At 35.3% G+C, this 19,341-nt stretch overlaps 5 protein-coding genes across 6 annotated transcripts; 4 read left to right on the top strand and 1 right to left on the bottom strand.

The window, feature by feature from the left end:
- Nucleotides 1-1,325: 1,325 nt before the first annotated feature.
- On the bottom strand, nucleotides 1,326-3,237 carry LOC108851354 (DNA replication complex GINS protein PSF3). The gene is made up of 7 exons (XM_018624771.2): nucleotides 3,107-3,237; nucleotides 2,833-2,901; nucleotides 2,669-2,737; nucleotides 2,464-2,564; nucleotides 2,254-2,346; nucleotides 1,728-1,867; nucleotides 1,326-1,638 (listed from the first exon to the last, which is right to left on the bottom strand). The coding sequence occupies exons 2-7, from the start codon at nucleotides 2,875-2,877 to the stop codon at nucleotides 1,532-1,534; spliced, it is 555 nt and encodes a 184-aa protein (XP_018480273.1). The 5' UTR covers nucleotides 2,878-2,901; nucleotides 3,107-3,237; the 3' UTR covers nucleotides 1,326-1,531.
- A 4,980-nt stretch (nucleotides 3,238-8,217) lies between these two features.
- LOC108848648 (uncharacterized) lies at nucleotides 8,218-10,744 on the top strand. Of its 2 annotated transcripts, none has more exons than XM_057009080.1 (4): nucleotides 8,218-8,656; nucleotides 9,073-9,465; nucleotides 10,014-10,244; nucleotides 10,421-10,744. In XM_057009080.1, exons 1-2 carry the CDS (start codon nucleotides 8,377-8,379, stop codon nucleotides 9,420-9,422), a joined length of 630 nt encoding a protein of 209 aa, XP_056865060.1. In that variant the 5' UTR covers nucleotides 8,218-8,376; the 3' UTR covers nucleotides 9,423-9,465; nucleotides 10,014-10,244; nucleotides 10,421-10,744. The 2 variants fall into 2 exon arrangements, with proteins under 2 accessions (XP_056865060.1, XP_018477569.1); XM_018622067.2 differs by having other exon boundaries at nucleotides 8,223-8,656; nucleotides 9,073-9,353.
- A 1,612-nt stretch (nucleotides 10,745-12,356) lies between these two features.
- Nucleotides 12,357-14,001, top strand: LOC108849147 (protein yippee-like). The gene is made up of 5 exons (XM_018622660.2): nucleotides 12,357-12,682; nucleotides 13,276-13,319; nucleotides 13,424-13,532; nucleotides 13,621-13,676; nucleotides 13,759-14,001. Exons 1-5 carry the CDS (start codon nucleotides 12,587-12,589, stop codon nucleotides 13,844-13,846), a joined length of 393 nt encoding a protein of 130 aa, XP_018478162.1. The 5' UTR covers nucleotides 12,357-12,586; the 3' UTR covers nucleotides 13,847-14,001.
- A 1,005-nt stretch (nucleotides 14,002-15,006) lies between these two features.
- LOC108852527 (uncharacterized) lies at nucleotides 15,007-15,918 on the top strand. Its single transcript, XM_018626031.2, has 2 exons — nucleotides 15,007-15,240; nucleotides 15,319-15,918. The coding sequence occupies exons 1-2, from the start codon at nucleotides 15,063-15,065 to the stop codon at nucleotides 15,642-15,644; spliced, it is 504 nt and encodes a 167-aa protein (XP_018481533.1). The 5' UTR covers nucleotides 15,007-15,062; the 3' UTR covers nucleotides 15,645-15,918.
- A 475-nt stretch (nucleotides 15,919-16,393) lies between these two features.
- Nucleotides 16,394-19,196, top strand: LOC108852626 (phosphoinositide phospholipase C 6). Its single transcript, XM_018626125.2, has 8 exons — nucleotides 16,394-16,930; nucleotides 17,018-17,214; nucleotides 17,425-17,560; nucleotides 17,653-17,910; nucleotides 17,995-18,312; nucleotides 18,418-18,570; nucleotides 18,655-18,741; nucleotides 18,830-19,196. The coding sequence occupies exons 1-8, from the start codon at nucleotides 16,541-16,543 to the stop codon at nucleotides 19,121-19,123; spliced, it is 1,833 nt and encodes a 610-aa protein (XP_018481627.1). The 5' UTR covers nucleotides 16,394-16,540; the 3' UTR covers nucleotides 19,124-19,196.
- The last annotated feature ends 145 nt before the right edge of the window (nucleotides 19,197-19,341 follow it).

The following is a 19,341-nucleotide window of genomic DNA, read 5'->3' on the forward strand; positions in this document are numbered from 1 at the left end:
AGATACCATATTGAAATTGCATATCATGTAATTTCAACTAAACCATCTTTATTCAAAATCAATCCTTAATAAAACCAGATAAACGCCGGTGAAGATGGTGTAAAGGAGTTACCTCTTCCCGGAGACGAAAGCCGACAAAGATGGTGTTATGTGAACCACCTTTTCCCAGAGCCAACAGCCCCAACCATGGAGAGACAAAAGTGGAGATTCTTCGATAGCCAGACACCAAAAAAGATATGAGCACAAAGACTTAAATGCCGACCACAAATGACTCAGAAAATAGAGATTTAACTAAATCTGATGGAAGAATTAGCAACCCACATCAGAGACGGCATAACCAGCACCGTACACCAGAAAAAATTACAAATCTAGTTAAATCAATCCAGCGAGCCACCGCAGCGACGAAGAAATCAAACCGTCCACATCTTACAGACAACTGAAGACTCTCCTCAAACCCACAAACATCTAAAGAACCACACACTTGACACAAGAAGATTTCTACAGAAGAGAGAGAGGAAAAAAAATAGATACTAAATGGATCTTAAGAAAAAAACACACCGAGAAGATTTACAAACATGGGAGCACAACTCCGACGCTATGAAAGCCGCCGGAGCTGCAAATCTGAAAATCTGAGAGTTCTTGGAGAAGAGAGAAGTGAAGAGTTTATGAAAGAGAAAACATATACTAAATTCAAAAAAAAAAACCTGTTACTAATAATAGAGTTAAGATATAATAAATCCATTAGAAAACTCATGTAATTTCAACTAAACCATCTTTATCCAAAAAACCATATTTAAACCGATATGCAGCATTTCACATGCTCACTTCCTGGTCTAATACCGATATGAGTTTAAATATTTGAGTAAAACCCATTAAGAAGATCAAAGACAAATCACATATCCGTGTTTCCACTCTATTCCATTTTCAAACTTGATTGAAACTTTGCTTCTCTCTGTTTCCGGAAATGTCTCTCTTTGAGGATTCCTTCGTTATACTCGGAGCTGATTCATCTAAGTCTGTTCCTGTCTCAGTCTACTTCTCAGGCCAAGTAGACGATTCCATCGATGACGTTTTCAAAAAAAAAAGATCTATGAAGAGGTTTTACCAAGGATGATAAAGCAGCTATAATAATCCGTTAATAGAAGAACAATTCTGGGAGGAGTATCTAAATTCTCTTTGTAGAGAGATAAAACCAAAATGAATTTCACTTAGCTATTCAAGAACATGATTAGGTGTTAGTTTCAGTCAATGTATTAGATACATAACACTTTTTGATTCATCAATTCTACCAAAATGTAATTGGTACTCTACCACAATCAGCAAAAGAGAACCTAACCTTTATCTTGTCATATCATCTTTGAGATATTTATATCACACAAGCACACACTATTCTCTGATAACTACTACTATAAGATAATGATGATTCTAAACATCATCATGAAAAATGACAACATACAAACAACTGGAATCTTTCAAAGAGAATCAAAGACATGATGAAGTAATAAAGCGGTTTTAGGGACGTCAAAGTTAATCAAGATTCCTTGCGTTTTCTTCCGAGTATCGAAGCTCTCTGGAAACGAGGACCACCTGTTCTCCATTTCTTGAAGGCTGTCATAGACAAGTTAGCTGCTTCATACACTACAAAAGAAGCAAACAATGGGTGGGTTTCAGGTGGTAACTAAATTTATAAATTAAAAAAAACAAGAGATAAAAGGGGATTTAATTACAGTTTGCTTCTTCAATAGTCAAGAATGGCAAGAACTTTGAAGCTGTTAGATGAGTTGCAGTGAACACTTTAGTCAGCCTCTCCTTGTATCTGATCTTAAACGCAGTCGACAGCAAGATCCCAATCGTTCTATCCGTAACTCTGTTTCCAGTTCAAAGACACAAACATTTGACCAGGACTAGTGAGATCACTGGGAAATATCTGAATAATAGTTGCATAAATTCCATAAATTTGTAATACAGTTTGCAACTTTGCAATGAAACGACAGTGAACAAGAACACCTCAACCAATTAATTATTTACCAACGCAAAGATCTCGTGTGGGAGATTGAAACTTAGGATGACCCTTTTGAAACACAAAGAACTATTGTAAATAAGAACTAAATGCGCCAAAACATAAGCTTACTAGATGATCAAAGAACATATCGACACCAGGGAAAAAAAAACAAATCTTACTCTTTGAAAAAACCAAGTGAAAGATGAATGATAATACAAATGGGGGAAGTAAGGAAGGAAGGAAGGACTCACAAGGGCTGTAACTTGCAACCCAACTCGTAGAAGTATGGACATCGTGATCTAAGATCCACACAAGCTGCATCAGCCTGTATCTCCAACCTCGTCCTGCATAAACAAACACACACATAAGGCTATGAAACGAAACTTCTAAGGAAACAAGAGTAACAAATGGAAGTACTTGAATACAAAATCCAAAGAGTTTACAGTAGGAAGCTGACATACTTTTGGTCGAAACAGGCAGGAAGGTAAATGGAGACAGCTTGTCTCAAATGCAACTCGTGAGCAAGCCAGAAGGGTAACTCCACTTTAGCTCCTTGCTCAACCTGTGCAGAGGCAACATAAAACCTGAAAAAAACTCAAAACCAACAAAGGCAAGGCAATGAAAGTTTTGCTTAAAAAAAGAAAAAAGAAAAAGAAGAAGACTAACAGAGTTAGTCTCAGCACTTGGATCAATAGTCACTCCATTTGCTGGCTTATGGAACAACACAGGAGCAAACTGCAAAAAAAAGTTTACCAAATGAGAATATAAATAAAACAGCCCTCTCTCTCTCTCTCTTTATGACTCTAACGAATAAGAATAAGCTTAATAACCTCTTCCTCTGTAAGTATGTCGTCAATGTCATAGTACTTGGCCATGCTCTTGATTCCACAAGCAAAAAGCTTCAAAATTTCATCGAGAAAAATTCAATTACATATCATAAAATCAAGACCCGTCAAACAGATTTTGACAAATGCGTTATGCGATTCGAAAGCCCTCAATTTCGATTTTTTTTCTAGGGTTTGTATAAGGGAGATTGTGAAGGCTAAACGAACAGGCAAAGCAAACTGCTCGATACGTAGAGAGAGAGAGAGAAGAGAGGTTTACCGGAGACGGTGTAGTTAGCGAGTTAGGGGGAGATTTTGAGCGGCGGAGACGGTCACAGAGGAGAGGAGTCGAAGTAGAAACAGATTCGAGTGTGTGTTGAGGAGTGTCAACAGTGAAAAAAAAGATAGAAGATGCTGACCAATTAAACCAAAATCACATTCCCAAAACCGAATCCCGGTTCGATTTTTTGTTTAAATGTCCTCGTCAGGTTCGGTTTTATACCGGAATTGTATATTAGTATGAACATACTTTGCCAAAAATAGTTATTTTAACATGATATAAATCTCGCATCCAGAAAATGTACTACGCTCGCAATCATCTTAAAATATAAACCAAACATTTTAAATTGTTATAGTCCCCATTGAAAAAAATACACTAACAAAGGGAAAACAACAATTAAAACATCAAACCAGTGGCATCAAACAAAAACTTATGACAATTCGTGAATGCTTGATGCTTCAGAATAGACAATGATTCACCTACATGGCTACATTGATTAATGATCTATCAGAAATTATCGCAAGAACTGCATGTCGAAAGATGAATATATATATATAGTACTCAGATAAACACATACAAGGCTGTACAAACATATCGGAGCCAACTATCTCATCTTATGTTTGATAACCTAGAGACACCAACCTTTGGTAAGCTCCCACTCATATCATCTAGCAACTACATGCGTACATAGGCTAGTACATGCTATTGCGGAGACATCAATTGTGTCTAATATGAAATGAGAAAGAGACTTTGGAGGGAGAGTGCATATCTCTGATGAGTTAAGATGTCTTGACTTGGGATAGGCCTGAACTCTTGACTTTCAAGGCCTCCCTATTTCTTTATTTTTGGCTCCTACTTTTTATTGCTGAAATTTTGATTAGTTGGTTGGTGTGACATAAATAGTTTTCAACTTCAAGCTGAGCATAGTGTATTATCATTTATTATTGAAAACTGAATCTGACCGTTGCTACACACGAAACAAACAATCTATAACATATTTACATGAGTTTACTATTGTTCAGTCTTACATTTCGGTTGTTCTCATCTTCGGAGTGTGAGGCTGTGAGCTGTAGAGTTTGATACAGTTTGCTACTTATGTATTTCATGTAAGAATATATAAAGTTTAATCTAATTAGTTAAGCAGGAAAAAATCTTAATATTCGAAATCTCCAAATATATTTGGCTGAACATATACATACATTCCCATTAACTTAAACTAGATTTTGACCCGCGCTTTCAAAGCGCGGGTTTATTTTCCTTTATTTTTTTAAATTGACAAATATTTAGTATAGTAAATGTCATATTTTCATATATTTATTTTTTTTTATAAAAGACTTAAGCTTTTTATCTTTCTTTATCGTGTTTCATTTTAAATGAGTATAAGCCTGAGTACAATATCCGGACCCGAATAACCAACCCGAAACCGACCCGAAAATCAGGGTCCTGAACCCGATCTGACCCAGGGTAAATATCCGAATGAGTTCTAAATTGCTATATCCGAAGAACCGGTCTCGAACCTGACCCGAACCGAGAACCGAATGAGTACCCGAAGATATCCGAAATGTGAATATATATCTAAAATATATGTTATAGTTATATTTATAATTATTTTAATATTTTACATTAATATTATAAGTTAATTATAGTAGTTATTTTTGGTACTTTGAGTATTTTTGGATAAAATATGATAGGTTGAATAAAAATTTATCCAAAAAAACTGTATAGAAATGGATATTTTGGTTATTTTTGGTTACTTTTGAGTAATTTGGATACAAAATTTTGAAATGAATATATATAACCAAACCCGTTTTAGATACTTTGGTTATTTGGTTATTTTTCAGGTTCTTATGCATGAGAACCGAACCCACCCGGACCCGGAAAGATCCGACTCGAATCCGACCCGAAATTTTATAATACCCGAATGAGGTTTAATTTCAAAATCCGAAAAATCCGATACCCGAAAGAACCGATCCATACCCGAACGGGTACCCGAACGTCCAGGTCTAATGAGTATTTATGTTTAGAAAATTAAACTTTATTTTAATGAATTAAGTTGGTATAACTCTGATAAATTAATTTTATTATGTGGTTAATTTTTTAAATAAAAAAGTTATATAATTTTAGTAAAGATTTATACTTTTCAATGAAAAAATTTAATTTTTTATGAATGCTTAAATTATATTAAAAAAGAAAAAAACATAATAATTAATTTTTGTTCACTACAAAAAATATTAAGAATGATTGAAAATAAATCATTTGAACTTGGAAAAAAAATAAGAATTGGATATGATTTCTTAATCGGCCCAAATGGTCCAAGAGAGATCTGATGTGGGCAGTGGGCTGAATAAAAAAAAAAGGCCCAATATAGATGTGTTATTGATATTACTTGATTGCCCTTAATAAAATGTGCAATGTTAGTAAAGAAAAGGATAATTTTAGTAAAAAGACCAATAGGATCCTGCTTTAATAGTATAGATTGATACATACACACTCACGCGTGGAAACGTCTAACCAGAGTTTTCTATGTTATATTTGCGTAAATACTAAATTGGCAATGTAATTTGACAAGCATATTCATATGCACCGTTCAACATAGTTTGATAAGACGACAAAACAAAAGGAAGTTTGATAAGAAAAAAGCGATCATACATTTATTTCTTCTTGTATTTTGCTTGATAGCATTATACGAGAAAACGTTGTAGATCTCAACTTAGATACGTTCGTCCAATAGACGAGCATGTGGTCACATGGTTAAAAATCGGTCGGTTCCTCCATTCTCGTTTATGTTTTGTCTTAACGAGTCTCGGTTCATTATCTCCGGCGGGAGGTGATGGTCATGGAGTGGACTTAACTTTATTTTATTAACGATGACTTCTAGAAAACGATAGCCATTGTGGCCATTCTAAAGTATTCGACTCCATTTTGGTTCTTTTAGTTACAAATTAAAACAATGAGAGATCATGAAAGATTCAACTATTTGAGATTTTTCTATGCTTCACGCTTTTTTAAGGTATTACCGTTATTATACGGCGGGTTTAATCTGAACATTACGACCAGTTCAAAAAAAATATTTATGTCATAGTCAACTTGAAAACCACTAGTCAATGACTCAAAGACCAGGAAGTTTCTCTCGGCATTTTGTCTGCTTTCGGTTATCTAATAAGGGTTTTTGCACTAGATAACTACGTTTACTTTTTTATTTGGTAAATAGCTATGACACTGTGCATTTTCTCATAATACCTAGACTAACCCTAGACGTCACAAGATAAGCTTTTGTTAATTGTTCTTCTTTTCTTCTACTCCCCTAATATGTCTCCGCAACTCTCTGTTCCCCAAAGCTTCTCCATAAACAAACCCATCTTCCCCAAATCAACATCACCACCACCATCCATGGCGCATGTCTCTCCTTCGCTGACACTTCCTCCTCCTGTACTCAACGCAGACGCACGCCATATGAAGCCCGCACTGAACACCGTAACCTACAACCCAAACTCGCAAGATTCCAGAGGAACACTACCGTACGCCCAATCGCTCTGCCTCTCTTCCAATTTCTCAGCGGCGGTTTCTCTGACCAGCATCGACGGCTCACGTATCATCCTCCGGCTTCCGGCGTGATGAAGGAACCTTGCTGCCTCTCTGAGACCTTGTTGTCTATACCGGATCGTTGAATTCTGTTTTAGTTGATCCAAACAAGATCGGATTCGGTCACATCGAACTCAACCTCCTCCGCCATTTCTCCGGCGAATATGCTTCCCACCGGAAACATCTGTCCCTCCGGGAAGATCCAACTCACCGGAATGACGCAGAACCGCTCCAGAAGCGTTGGATCCGGCACGGGGATGTACGGTCAGGCAATATAATGCGCGGCAGCGCAGGAAGCAGCAGCGTATGTCTTGGGTTTGTATTATCTTGATGTGAAAGAAAGCGGTTCTGGGTTCGGACGCGGAGAGGAGGTGAAGAAGAAGATCGAAGAAAAATGAGAGGAGATGACAGAAATGTCAATTCGTTATACTGAGTGTCTTGGTTCGCAAATTAATAAAAATAATGTCCATTTAGCTAATTTACATTCTTGTTTTGGTTATTCAGCTAAATGAGCCATCTAATAAATCATTTAATGAAAGTAGATTATCTTTCCATTTCGTAAAAAAAAGAGTTCCATGATCCCTTCCCGAACCAAACATGAATCTTTCGTTTCTAGTTATTAGGATGTTTTACGTTTTCCTAACGTATCTTTTGGAAGGTTTTTTAATCAGAAATTTCAGCAAATTTTTTTTTTCAAAAAAAAAACAAACTAAGTCTTAGATCGTATTCCAATGTAAACAAAAAGAGAAAAGTAAAATAATAGAAAATATGAAAAGCTGATAGTACGAAAAAAATCAGTAACAAATTTTTAAAATCCAATCAAATCAAACTTTAGATAGATGGAATCTAAAACGACATGATAATTTTTAAGTTTACTGAAAAACTTTTACTATAATAATTTCATAATATTGTGTATATTCTGCACAGTTTACCATATAGTTTCATAATTACTATAATAAATTTGATATGTCAATCGTCATCGATTCATTTCATTTCACCTACTCGACCTTCTAGTATATATGATTTATCTTAAAAATAACATCAAGTGGTATAAATACACACATATTACAAAGAAAATGAAAAACGACAATCAAGTCGATTTATATAGAGACATATAGAAATCAACATACTCCAATTTACTACATTCACTTTTGGTTTTGGAAAATCATTGTTTCCTCCTTTATACTTTAAATATTCCATTGATTAAACAGTTGGAGAAAAAACTGACTAAACATTTGGTGTAAAAAAAATCATCCATATAAAAAAAAAACTGACACCAAATTTCTTAGGATTGATCACAATTATCTTTATTTAAGTTATTTTTTTAAATGGTATTATGATTCTTATATGTATGTATATATAAATAAATAAATATATAAGTGAATTAAAGACACGTTTATAGAAGAAAAAGCTCAAATTTTGACAATGATTGATACTATATAGAGAAAAAAAAATCAACAAGCTAATCCAATAATTCTATATTCATTTTATCAACGAGAAAATCACTAATTCTATAAAAATACTAGTATTTATCTGAGCATCATCCTCCTCGTCATCATCGCTTTGTATCGTTCCACCTTTTAAAACCCTCTCAAAAATCTCTCTGAACACCTTCTCTCTAAAACAATCATCACTCAAAAAATAAAATCCTCTCTCTTTCTCTCTGTGTCTCTGTAATCTGATTCAATATGGGTTTTAGCAAAGAAGAGATTAGCAGAAGCAGAAGGTTCTGGTCTTCTCTATGGAGAGGCGTCAAAACTGTATTCGTTTTGTTCACAATGTTCCTCTCTTTTCTCCTCGTCTCTGCTCCCATCTTCCTCGCCCTCGCCGACGCTCTCCTCCCTTCCGCTCTCCTCCACCGCCTCTCTGCGCCGACGAACCTCTCTTCTCATCTCACAAACTACGATTTCCGCCACTCCCTCATCGATATTCCACTAATCTCCATCGTTAGATCCGCCGTTATACTCTGTAAGTAAAAAAAATCTTCAAACTTTGCAAGAGCCCATGACTCTGTTTCTGAATTGCATACTCTGTTTCACTTTTTGCTCCATAAACAATAGTAAAGTTTCAAACTTTGCAAGAGCCCATGACTCTGGATCAACAGTGCTCTGTTTCTGAATTGCATACTCTGTTTCACTTTTTGCTCTGTTCCTGAACAATAGTAAAGTTTCAAACTTTGCAAGAGCCCATGACTCTGCATCAACAGTGCTCTGTTTCTGAATTGCATAATCTGTTTAACACACTGAAAATGCTTGCTCTGTTCCTGAACAATAGTAAAGTTTCAAACTTTGCAAGAGCCCATGACTCTGAATCAACAGTGCTCTGGTTCTGAATTGATTACTCTGTTTCACACATTGAAAAAAGGCTTGCTTTTGTTGACACAGGCGTTTACGGGCTTTGCGATGGACCCAAGTTATCGAGGGGTCCGTATCTGATGATAACGATGATCTGCTCTGTTTCTTCTCTGATCTACGTTTCGTTAAAAGCCGCGTTCGTGTTCGGCGTACCGGCGAACGGAGACGGCGGAGGTAGTTACTTCAGAGCTGCGGAAGTTGCTCTGTTTCTATGCTCGTCGGTCTTAGCCATCGGTCATATAGTCGTGGCGTATCGAACAAGTTGTCGAGAGAGGCGAAAGCTCCTCGTCTTCAAGATCGACATCGAAGCCGTAAGTTCACTTTACAGAAATTTATTATTTTACTTTAATTCGATTTTTATTGATTACACTGAAAGATAGTGTAGGGCCAACGAGACCAAGTTGCATTGTTTTCAAATCTAGGGTGAGTTGTTTTTTAGATTTTAACCTGCACTTTAGATACGAATCCTTGTCAGACTGGGTCAGAAATAGTTTTTGCATGTGGATGTTATAGTCAATGTTTGATTTTTTTTAAACACATGACTCGAGGATGTAGATCATGATAAATTCTTTACAGCTTGTTTGGTTGGGAAAAGACTTTATGTTGTTATTAGGTTTGAATTTTCATTAGCATTAAAACACAGATAAAAACAAACAAAAATGAGTTGAATTAAGACTTGCTTGCACAATATAGGTTAGAATCTCATGTGGAAACCGTGTGCCATGCAATATAACCTAATTTTCTTCGTCCTTTTTCAAGATTTTTGATTATTTAATCCGACATAACACGTCATGCCTCACGCATGCTACATGGTGTGTTCTCACAGAGACCAAATCTCCAATCTCCTTTTCATAAAAATAACTCAGAATAAAACACTCTAGGCCGTCAAATTATTACTATACAGTTATTATTGTTATTCGATGGGAAACTTTTGATAGGCTTATTGTGTGTTTGATTAATCCTTTTTTCAGGTTTCGGCATGTAAAAACGTGTATCCAAGATATCAAAAGATCCTCCAACAAGAGAGACTCAAGTAGATACGTATTTCAAGGAGACTCGAATACTTGTTGTAAATATGCATACACACATGACACGTACCCTAACGTATGTATAAATATATAAAAATACGACGTGTAAATTTAGCAGCTTATTCTCCTGCCTTTCGGTGTTCACCCATCAACTCCTTCGCTTTTAAGTTTGAGGTAACTTGCTTAACCTCGTCCTCTTTTTAATTTCTTGCTTAGTAAAATACAACATTTACTAACAAAAATGATTCCTTAGGTTTATTTGTTAGTAACTTAGTATTGTTAGTTGCAGAGCCAAGTTGAAAGCTGTTTTGCTAATAATGTTGTCCTTCTTTCTTTTTTTCTATTAACAGAAAGATCCAAAGGGCAAAAGATAGTCTGTAAAAGAGGGAGGAACAGATGGCGGGGGCGTATATATATCACTTAATGAGAATTATACATATTTTAATGCAAGACAACTCCGATGAATTGGCAGTTGTTAGCTTTGATATTAGATTAGTTAAGTGAGATCTGTATATAATATAGTTTTCTTTGTTTTGTAATAACCTAGAGTTCATCGATGAGAAAAGTAGCCCGAGGCATCTTTTTTATTTCTTTCTATAATTTCTGAATTTTGGGTTTAATGTGTTTGCAATTGTAATCAAGTAAAGCATATAAGAACATGTGTGTTATGTCCGCGTGAATGCCTTTATGCGTCATCAAAACTTCTTATAGAATCGTAAAGCAACCTTTTACGATCATAAAGCAACCTTATCTCTTATATTTATATTGTAAATTTGCAAATATAAGATATCTCAGTATGTCTGACAAAAAAAAACGATGTCTCAGTATATAATTATTGTTGAATAAGAAAGTCTTCGTGAAAACTGTTCAGTGATTTGCTGATACCTTATGGAATTATCATTTCTCTAACTTTTTGTTGCAAACTCTAATAAAAGACTACGCCATACCTAATAAGGGGCTTATATACTTCGACGTTTTGGTTTAGATCTATGGAGGGTAGTCTCGATTGACAATGTAGTCGACTAATTGGTTTTTTAATAAACAGGCTTTAAAGAGTGAGATAAATTCAACCAGAACCAAAATCTTTCTTTTTCTATGAAATCGACAAAAGAGTTCATTAGAATTTAGAAACATAACAAAGAAAAACCTTAAATGGAGACACAAACCATTTGGACCAGAGATTTTTAAGAATGTAACGTCACCGAAAATAGAGACACGACAGAAGAATAAATGCAGAGAAAGAGACAAATCACAGAAGATAACGCTGGGATAAGGCTTCTTACATCTACTATCACATATTAACGTTATTATTTCTTCAAGAATCTAAATAACTATATGTTATAGCAGTTCATCAGTCACACCGACACAAACATTTCAAATGGCTACAACCACTGCAGCAACCTCTGGGAAGATCTATAACTGCAAACACTGCAAGACTGCTGGTTTGAAAGTATGCTTTCAAAAAAGCTCTATGTTGAAGATGGCAATTATTCATTCACATACTGTAAAAGATATAATTCACCGTGGACGTTCAACATTTTAGAAACTATTATCAGTCGATACATTGTATTCGATTATCCAAATATACGAATAGTGGCTCATTATTATACTGACCTTTGAAAAGATACAAATCCTGCTTTGTCATATTCTTTAGAAGATATGATAATTTTTCTTGGTAATTAAATAATATAAAGGAGGCGAATATTTTTCTTGGCAATACGTCACGTAAACGCAAAGAGGTTTGGTCAAAAGTAAAGAAGAGAAAGAGCGAAGGTGTTGGTCTCGTTTCTTCGAAGACTAATACGGTTTAATTTTGCATGATACAAATAGTACCAAAATTTTAAAATCATCTCATCGTAGTTTACATGTACACAAAAACGAGATCATATGTTTACTACAACACTAGCCTGTTGTAACTAATGAAATGCAAAGCATTAGTATAACCTAGGGATGAAAGTTGGGTTGGGGCAAAATATAAATCCGTCAATAATTTTAAATTTGATTTTTATTGGAACAAAATTATTGTTGTTTTTTTTTTTTGAAAAATCAAAATTATTGTTGTTTGGACAGATGAAAGTGAAACCATATCTTAGGGTTTTCTAGAAAGTTAGGGAACCTGGTTATTGCCTATACATTCTTATGATTTTTAAAAACTGATAAAATGCAATTATAATTTCAAGAAATCTACAAAAATAAATAGACAAGGGCATAAATAAAGTGTAATAACTATGGCATATAAACCAATAAAATAAACGAATATAGAAAATGCAGTTGGTGAAGAGTACACGTTGTTCCACTTTTCTGGACTGAAGAAGAAAATGAGAAAATAAAAAAGTGAATAATTGAGAGCAGACGTTATACCTTCCCCATCCACATTCCCTGCTAGCTACACAACAATACACCAATTCTGCCAAATAGCGTTTTGAGATTCGTCTAAAGCTAAAATAACAATTTAAAGATTTTTCATGTTAGGATCGAAAACTCTGTTTTGCGGATTTTGAGTTTTTGAATCAAAGATGGGGAGGTTGTTTGTGGTTCACCTTGAAGGGAAGATCTATAGCTGCAAACACTGCAAGACTCATCTTGCTGTATATGAAGACATCATCTCCAAGGTTTTGTCTCTTTTCCACCTCTTGCAATCTCTCTGTTTTGGCTCTATCTTGTTTCTTGTTTTTTTTTCTCTTCCTGGAGAATATCCTTCTTGTGATCTATCTGTGTTTTAATTTTGCTGTGCATGCTCCTTGACTTTTATTAGAGGGTAGTCAGTGATAGATGATTCTGTAGAAGAGATGTGGCTGTGTGTTATTAGATTCAGTTATGTGAGAAATAGTTAATTCATCTTTAATCAATTAATCTTATTGCTGTTAATTGGATCATCTTATGAAGAAGATTATCTATTAAGTAACTCTAAGCATTTGATTATTATGGATGACCACATTTTTGAAGTTTTGGTCCTATACTTGCCATCAATTCAAATCATAGTTTTGAACATTGAGCTCCTCTTTAGCTGATCTGAGAGAAGCAATAATCTGAAAAATAAATTTGTATCTTTGATACTCTTTGTGGTCTAAAGAACGAATACTTTCTGCCTCTTGAGAATAACAAAGTATCAGTTGAAGCTACTAGCTAAGCTCTCACTGACTCTGCATTTGTTGTTTTCTTTAGCTAATGTATTTGTGTATGTGTGTGTGTGTTTCTTGTTCAGTCTTTTCACTGTAAGCATGGAAAAGCTTATCTTTTCAACAAAGTGTAAGTTTTGTAATTTCTAAAGTACCTAAAGATCTCTATATCAAATGATGATTATACAATAATCCTAATATTGGGATGGTATTTCTGATGATGATCTGGTTTAGTTCCAATGTTACAATTGGAGAAACAGAAGACAGAATGATGATGACAGGAAAACATACAGTGGCTGACATTTTCTGTGTCTCATGTGGATCAATAGTTGGTTGGAGATATGTAAGCAAGAACATGTGACATTGCAAAAAGAAACATTATATGTTCTTATGTGGTTATAACTTTCTTTGGTTGTGTATTGTGTTGCCAGGAGACTGCTCATGAGAAAAGCCAGAAGTACAAAGAAGGAAAGTCAGTTCTTGAAAGGTTATATTTATAACATTTCATGACTTCAACTTCAAGAACATGATTGTTTTTTTCTTGATAATCAAGAACATTGTTGTGACAGATTTAAGATATCGGGTCCTGATGGGAGCAACTACTGGGTGAGTAGCCATGGAAGGCATATAGGTGGAAGTGATGCAGATGATTCTTGAACTCATCCTCTATCCTTCTTATTTGACATCCCCTGTAAATGTAAATTCGTCAATCTCCACTCCAACTTGGTCTTATAAGTAACGAAAACACTTCTTTTCTTGCTTTCATTATGATCTGAAAAATCCCTCAGTAAATAAAGTCTGATTCTGTGTAATGATCATGTTTCATCAAAACCTATGCTTTTCATATTGCAATAACAAAATGTCATAATAAATTATCTATAAATTTTATATCTGTATTTACTAAACCACCAAGATAGAGCTAAAAGGGTTTTTGATGGATGGTAAGATCCACATCGCCTTGAAATCATTGAAATGCTAACAGAAGAAGAAGAAGATATATGTGCACTAGAAACAAATACAAGAAGGCTCTCACCAAAAAAAAGAAGCTTGAAATGTTAGCTCATGCATGAATGGATATTTTTTCATAATGTAAAACGTAAAAGTGTTACCTCTTTGAAGTTTTCTTCCTTGAAAAACATAATAATATCATGGATATTGTAAGAAAGATATACCACGAAATGAGTTTTTGATTTGAAACATAACGTCAAGAAACTGTATGGAGTGTTTTCCACGATTGGAATCAAACGCGTTCAACCATTTCATCTCAAAAGTGAATTAAAAAAAATTAAAAAAAAAATTAACGTCTAAAATAGTTTGATTGCGAGCATCTATCGACATAATAATTACGGTAAGAAAAGTCAGACCATCAAATCAGATAGACATAACATTTTTCATTTCCTTTCTATAAGTCAACGCAAAGACTTGAATGTCAATAGTCAATGTCTTTCTTCATTGCATCGATCAAATGTCAACTAATCAAAGTTGTCCAACAGAACAGCCAATGGGGCCGTAAAGATGTTCAAATGACCTAATTTGGAAGCCCATTTAAGCTGATGAAGTCTGTTACCTCTTCTTCCTTTTGAGAAAGTATGGTTTTGGTCAACAAACCCTTTAACCAATGGTGGCTTAGTGCTCACTGACCAAACCCACAAAAGTCAATTGATCAGTATTTCTCAGTGATGGTTAGGCTTGTTTCTTCATTTTTCTGCTAACTACTCCACTTTTCCTCCAAATGTAGTTAGCTCAGATAGCATATTAAGATTAATCAAAGAATAAACCAAATAAATGGAGTCAGACAAAATTGACCATTTGCTCTACTTAAAACCATCCTCTTCACACACACATGCTTATTTCATATTAAGACTTTCAAGAAATGGGGAGCTTCTTCATCTTACTTTGCTTCTTCTTATTCTTCTTCTTCAACGGAGAATTCACAGCTGCAAGCAAGTTTTGGAGCAGGATTGAGATGGCTGAGATGAATGGCTACGGGGAACACAAACTCTCCTCTGTGGTCATCACCGGTTCTCTTCTCTGCCACACCCCTGTTTCAGGTATTCTCTATTTACATGTCTTTGCGTCCTAGGTCTTTATGTTTTTGTAACAATCTAACGGTTGACATCATCTTACAGGTGCAACTGTTGCCATCAAGTGCCACACTGGTTTCAAAAAGAGATCAAACTGGATAAAAGCTGTTACTGATGACTTTGGAGAATTTGCCATCCATCTTCCTTCTCACCTTCACGCGATTCCTCACTTAGAAAAGGCATGTTTCGTGAAACCAATACATGTTCCTAAGCACTACCGTAGATGCTACAAGACTTTTTCCAAATCCAATACTCACAAAGGCATCAAGCTCGTCTCGTCCAGAAATGGCTTCCGTGTCTACACCTCAGGAACGATCAGGTTACATGGATACAGTTCAAGATCATCCCAAGCTCGTAAAGCCGACATGTAAAAAAAAAAACATCAGATAGCTTGTGAAACAAGCATGTGTTACATTTTCATTGTCCTCACTTGTTTAGCTGGCGCGTAAGTCACAAAACTAAGTTTGAGTCTCTCTACATTGTTAATCATATTCACTCACACAAACATAAAACCTATATTCCATACTTTTCCATACGAATTAAAGAGACGTACACGAGTTGAGGTTACAGCCAAGTTAATATGTAGTTTTACTAGTCAAATCCAAGGTCGACGTGATGTACACGAAGTACGCATGATTTCGTTTATTGATGAATCCTGCATTCAATTTCTAGAATTAAAAAAAATTCTAGAATTTATTTTCAAAATGCTAAATAATATCAACAAAAGATTTTTTTTTTTAAACTGATTTGTTGTTGTATTAAAAATTACGAAACATTACATAAAAAATTCAAAAACGACTTATAACTGTTTTATAAATATTCACACGTAATGATTTTACTTGTATCATTTAAAAAAAAAATCAAGCTTATTAAAGTTTTGTTTGAACGATATTAAAAATTTCATGTAACCTTTTGGACAATAATCTACATAATTATTAATAAAATGATTTTTTAGAACTTGAAATTGAGAATTTCTGGTTTAGAAATATTAATGGATAAAAGATGACCAACTACATATGAATCATGGAAGCAACACATTTGGATATATATGTAAACATAATATAATGTTATTTCTTAAATTAATACAAAAACTACAAAACGATCCTGCTTTTATAGAGACTTTCCTTCTCACCTTCAATCTCTGAACCACCAAATCTCAGTGCTTTGATTACGAAGAGAACAGATTTTCTTGATTCACTAGAAACCCTAATAATAATATTCAGAAAACCTAAAATTAAAATTAAAAAAAAAATTGACTTTTGAACAAATGGGGAAGGAGAAGAAAACAGAGTCGTACTCCAATGGGAGTTACAACTACAAGATGTTCAAATGCTTCAACCGCAAGTTCAAGATCAACGAAGTCCAACCCACCAACGACGTCCGTGAAGCTTTCTGCCAATTCTCCGTCGGCGGCGGTGGCCACGGTGGAAGCGACGGAGACGGATCATCCGGCGTTATGGGGGCAGAGCAGCTCTGTTCTTTCCTCGACGAACACCAAGTCCATTCGGTAACCACCGTCGCGGAGGCTCAACGGTTAATCGACGAGGTTATAAGACGTAGACACCACGTAACGCGTCTCACGCGTCACGGACTTGACCTAGACGATTTCTTCAACTTCCTCTTTTACGACGATCTCAATCCTCCCATCAAGTCTCACGTAAAATCTTTAAACCCTAATCTTCTCTTCTAGATCGAAACATTGTTTTATTACAAGAACGTGAAATAATGTTGTGTCTTGAAACAGGTGCATCAAGACATGACAGCTCCGTTGTCTCATTACTTTATATACACGGGGCATAACTCTTATCTTACAGGGAATCAACTAAGTAGTGATTGTAGTGAAGTTCCTGTGATCAAAGCTTTGCAAAGAGGAGTTCGAGTCATTGAGCTTGATCTTTGGCCTAACTCTACTGGAACAGATATCAATGTTCTTCATGGAAGGTCAACCTTTGTCCTCTTTCTTCTCTTAATACAAAAAGAAAAATTGAAATTAAGTCTAGTTCTGAGCATAACCGGATAAAACATTCTGAGCATAACCGGTTGTATAGCCTACAAATTATAGATGATTTTTATCAAGATTAACCTAAAAAATGTTTAAGACCTTCTAAATCTCATATCTTGATTATATGGCTTCTTGTTTTCTTTTTTCAGAACGCTCACAACGCCTGTACCGCTGATCAAATGCTTGAAATCTATAAGAGATTATGCATTTTCTAGCTCACCTTATCCGGTTATCATCACTTTAGAGGATCATCTTACATCTGATCTTCAAGCCAAAGTGGCTGAGGTAATTAACACAATGTTATAACTTATATGCCTTGTGGAACTAATCAGTTTGTTTAGATGTTTTGTGAAGACTTTTGTTCTTTGTTTCTTTAGATGGCTACACAGATATTTGGAGAGATGCTGTATTACCCTGAGTCAGATAGCTTGGAAGAGTTTCCTTCTCCTGATTCACTGCTTCATCGGATAATCATCTCAACTAAACCGCCTAAAGAGTATCTTGAATCTAGGAACCCGCTTGTTAAACAGAAGGATAATAGTAATGTATCTCCATCTTCAGAGGAAGAAACACCTGGAACAGAGGAGATTCAGACACTAGAAAGTATGTTGTCTCACCAAGATTGGGAAACCAAGGTAAATAATAGAAGATCTTGTATCAGGAAAACAATGATCTTACATTGTCTGTTGTTTTGTGATTTGGTTTATGTTTTGAATTAGAGTGATAGTGATCAAGAGAGGGAAGAAGCGAGTGAAGAACAGAAACCAGCATACAAAAGATTGATCACTATTCATGCTGGGAAGCCAAAGGGATCGGTGAAAGAAGAGATGAAAGTTGCGGTTGATAAAGTGAGACGTTTGAGTTTAAGCGAGCAAGAACTTGACAGGACATGTTCATCCAACAGTCAAGATGTTGTAAGGTTTACACAGAGGAATTTGCTTAGGATATACCCGAAAGGAACAAGAATCAACTCATCAAACTACAAACCGCTTATTGGTTGGACTCATGGAGCACAAATGATTGCATTCAATATGCAGGTAACAAACTAGAGGGCCAAGGATGCCTTGGATCTTACGCTACCTTTTTTGGCTTTTGTTTGGGCCTGACCCTATATGTGTAACAATTTATTTGTGATTATATAGGGATATGGGAAATCTCTGTGGATGATGCATGGCATGTTTAGAGCCAATGGAGGCTGCGGGTATGTAAAGAAACCTAACTTCTTGATGAAGAAAGGGTTTCATGAGGCAGTCTTTGACCCTAGGAAGAAACTTCCTGTGAAAGAAACGTTAAAGGCAAGTCGACAACAGTCTAACATACTATATAGGATGTTTCAAACATGTTGACTGCCATATCATGTTGTTGCGGTTTCTCAATAGGTGAAAGTGTATATGGGAGATGGATGGCGTCTAGACTTCAGTCACACTCATTTCGACGCATATTCTCCTCCTGATTTCTACACTAAGGTAATATCAACTTCACCAAATAGGTTCTTTCTAACATTCTTTAAATTCCCTAAACATTAAAAGATTTTGAATTTGCGAGGTTTTGCAGATCTTTATAGTGGGTGTACCAGCAGATAATGCAAAGAGGAAGACCAAAATAATTGAAGACAACTGGTATCCAATTTGGGATGAAGAGTTCAGCTTCCCATTAACAGTGCCAGAGCTTGCTTTGCTTAGGATTGAAGTCAGAGAGTATGATATGTCTGAGAAAGATGATTTTGGGGGACAAACATGCTTACCTGTTTCAGAGTTGAGACCGGGGATTCGATCTGTGCCTTTGTATGATAAGAAGGGTGAGAAAATGAAATCAGTACGGCTTCTTATGCGTTTCATCTTTGAATGATTTGTTTTTATAGACCGGAAAGAGAGATTGCACTATTTTCACAAAAGTTTTTGAGGTATTGTATAATGTAGCATGAAGAGTGGATCTTTGCTCTGATATCTCCAGAAATGCTTAACATCTAACATATTGAAGAACATTTAACTATAGAGTTCATAACTTTTCTCAATATTTTCCGAGATGATTATTTTTTTCCTTCTTTTTTTCTGTTTTCTTGAAAA

The sequence above is a fragment of the Raphanus sativus genome, chromosome 4, assembly GCF_000801105.2.
Source record: "Raphanus sativus cultivar WK10039 chromosome 4, ASM80110v3, whole genome shotgun sequence".
Lineage (NCBI taxonomy): Eukaryota > Viridiplantae > Streptophyta > Magnoliopsida > Brassicales > Brassicaceae > Raphanus > Raphanus sativus.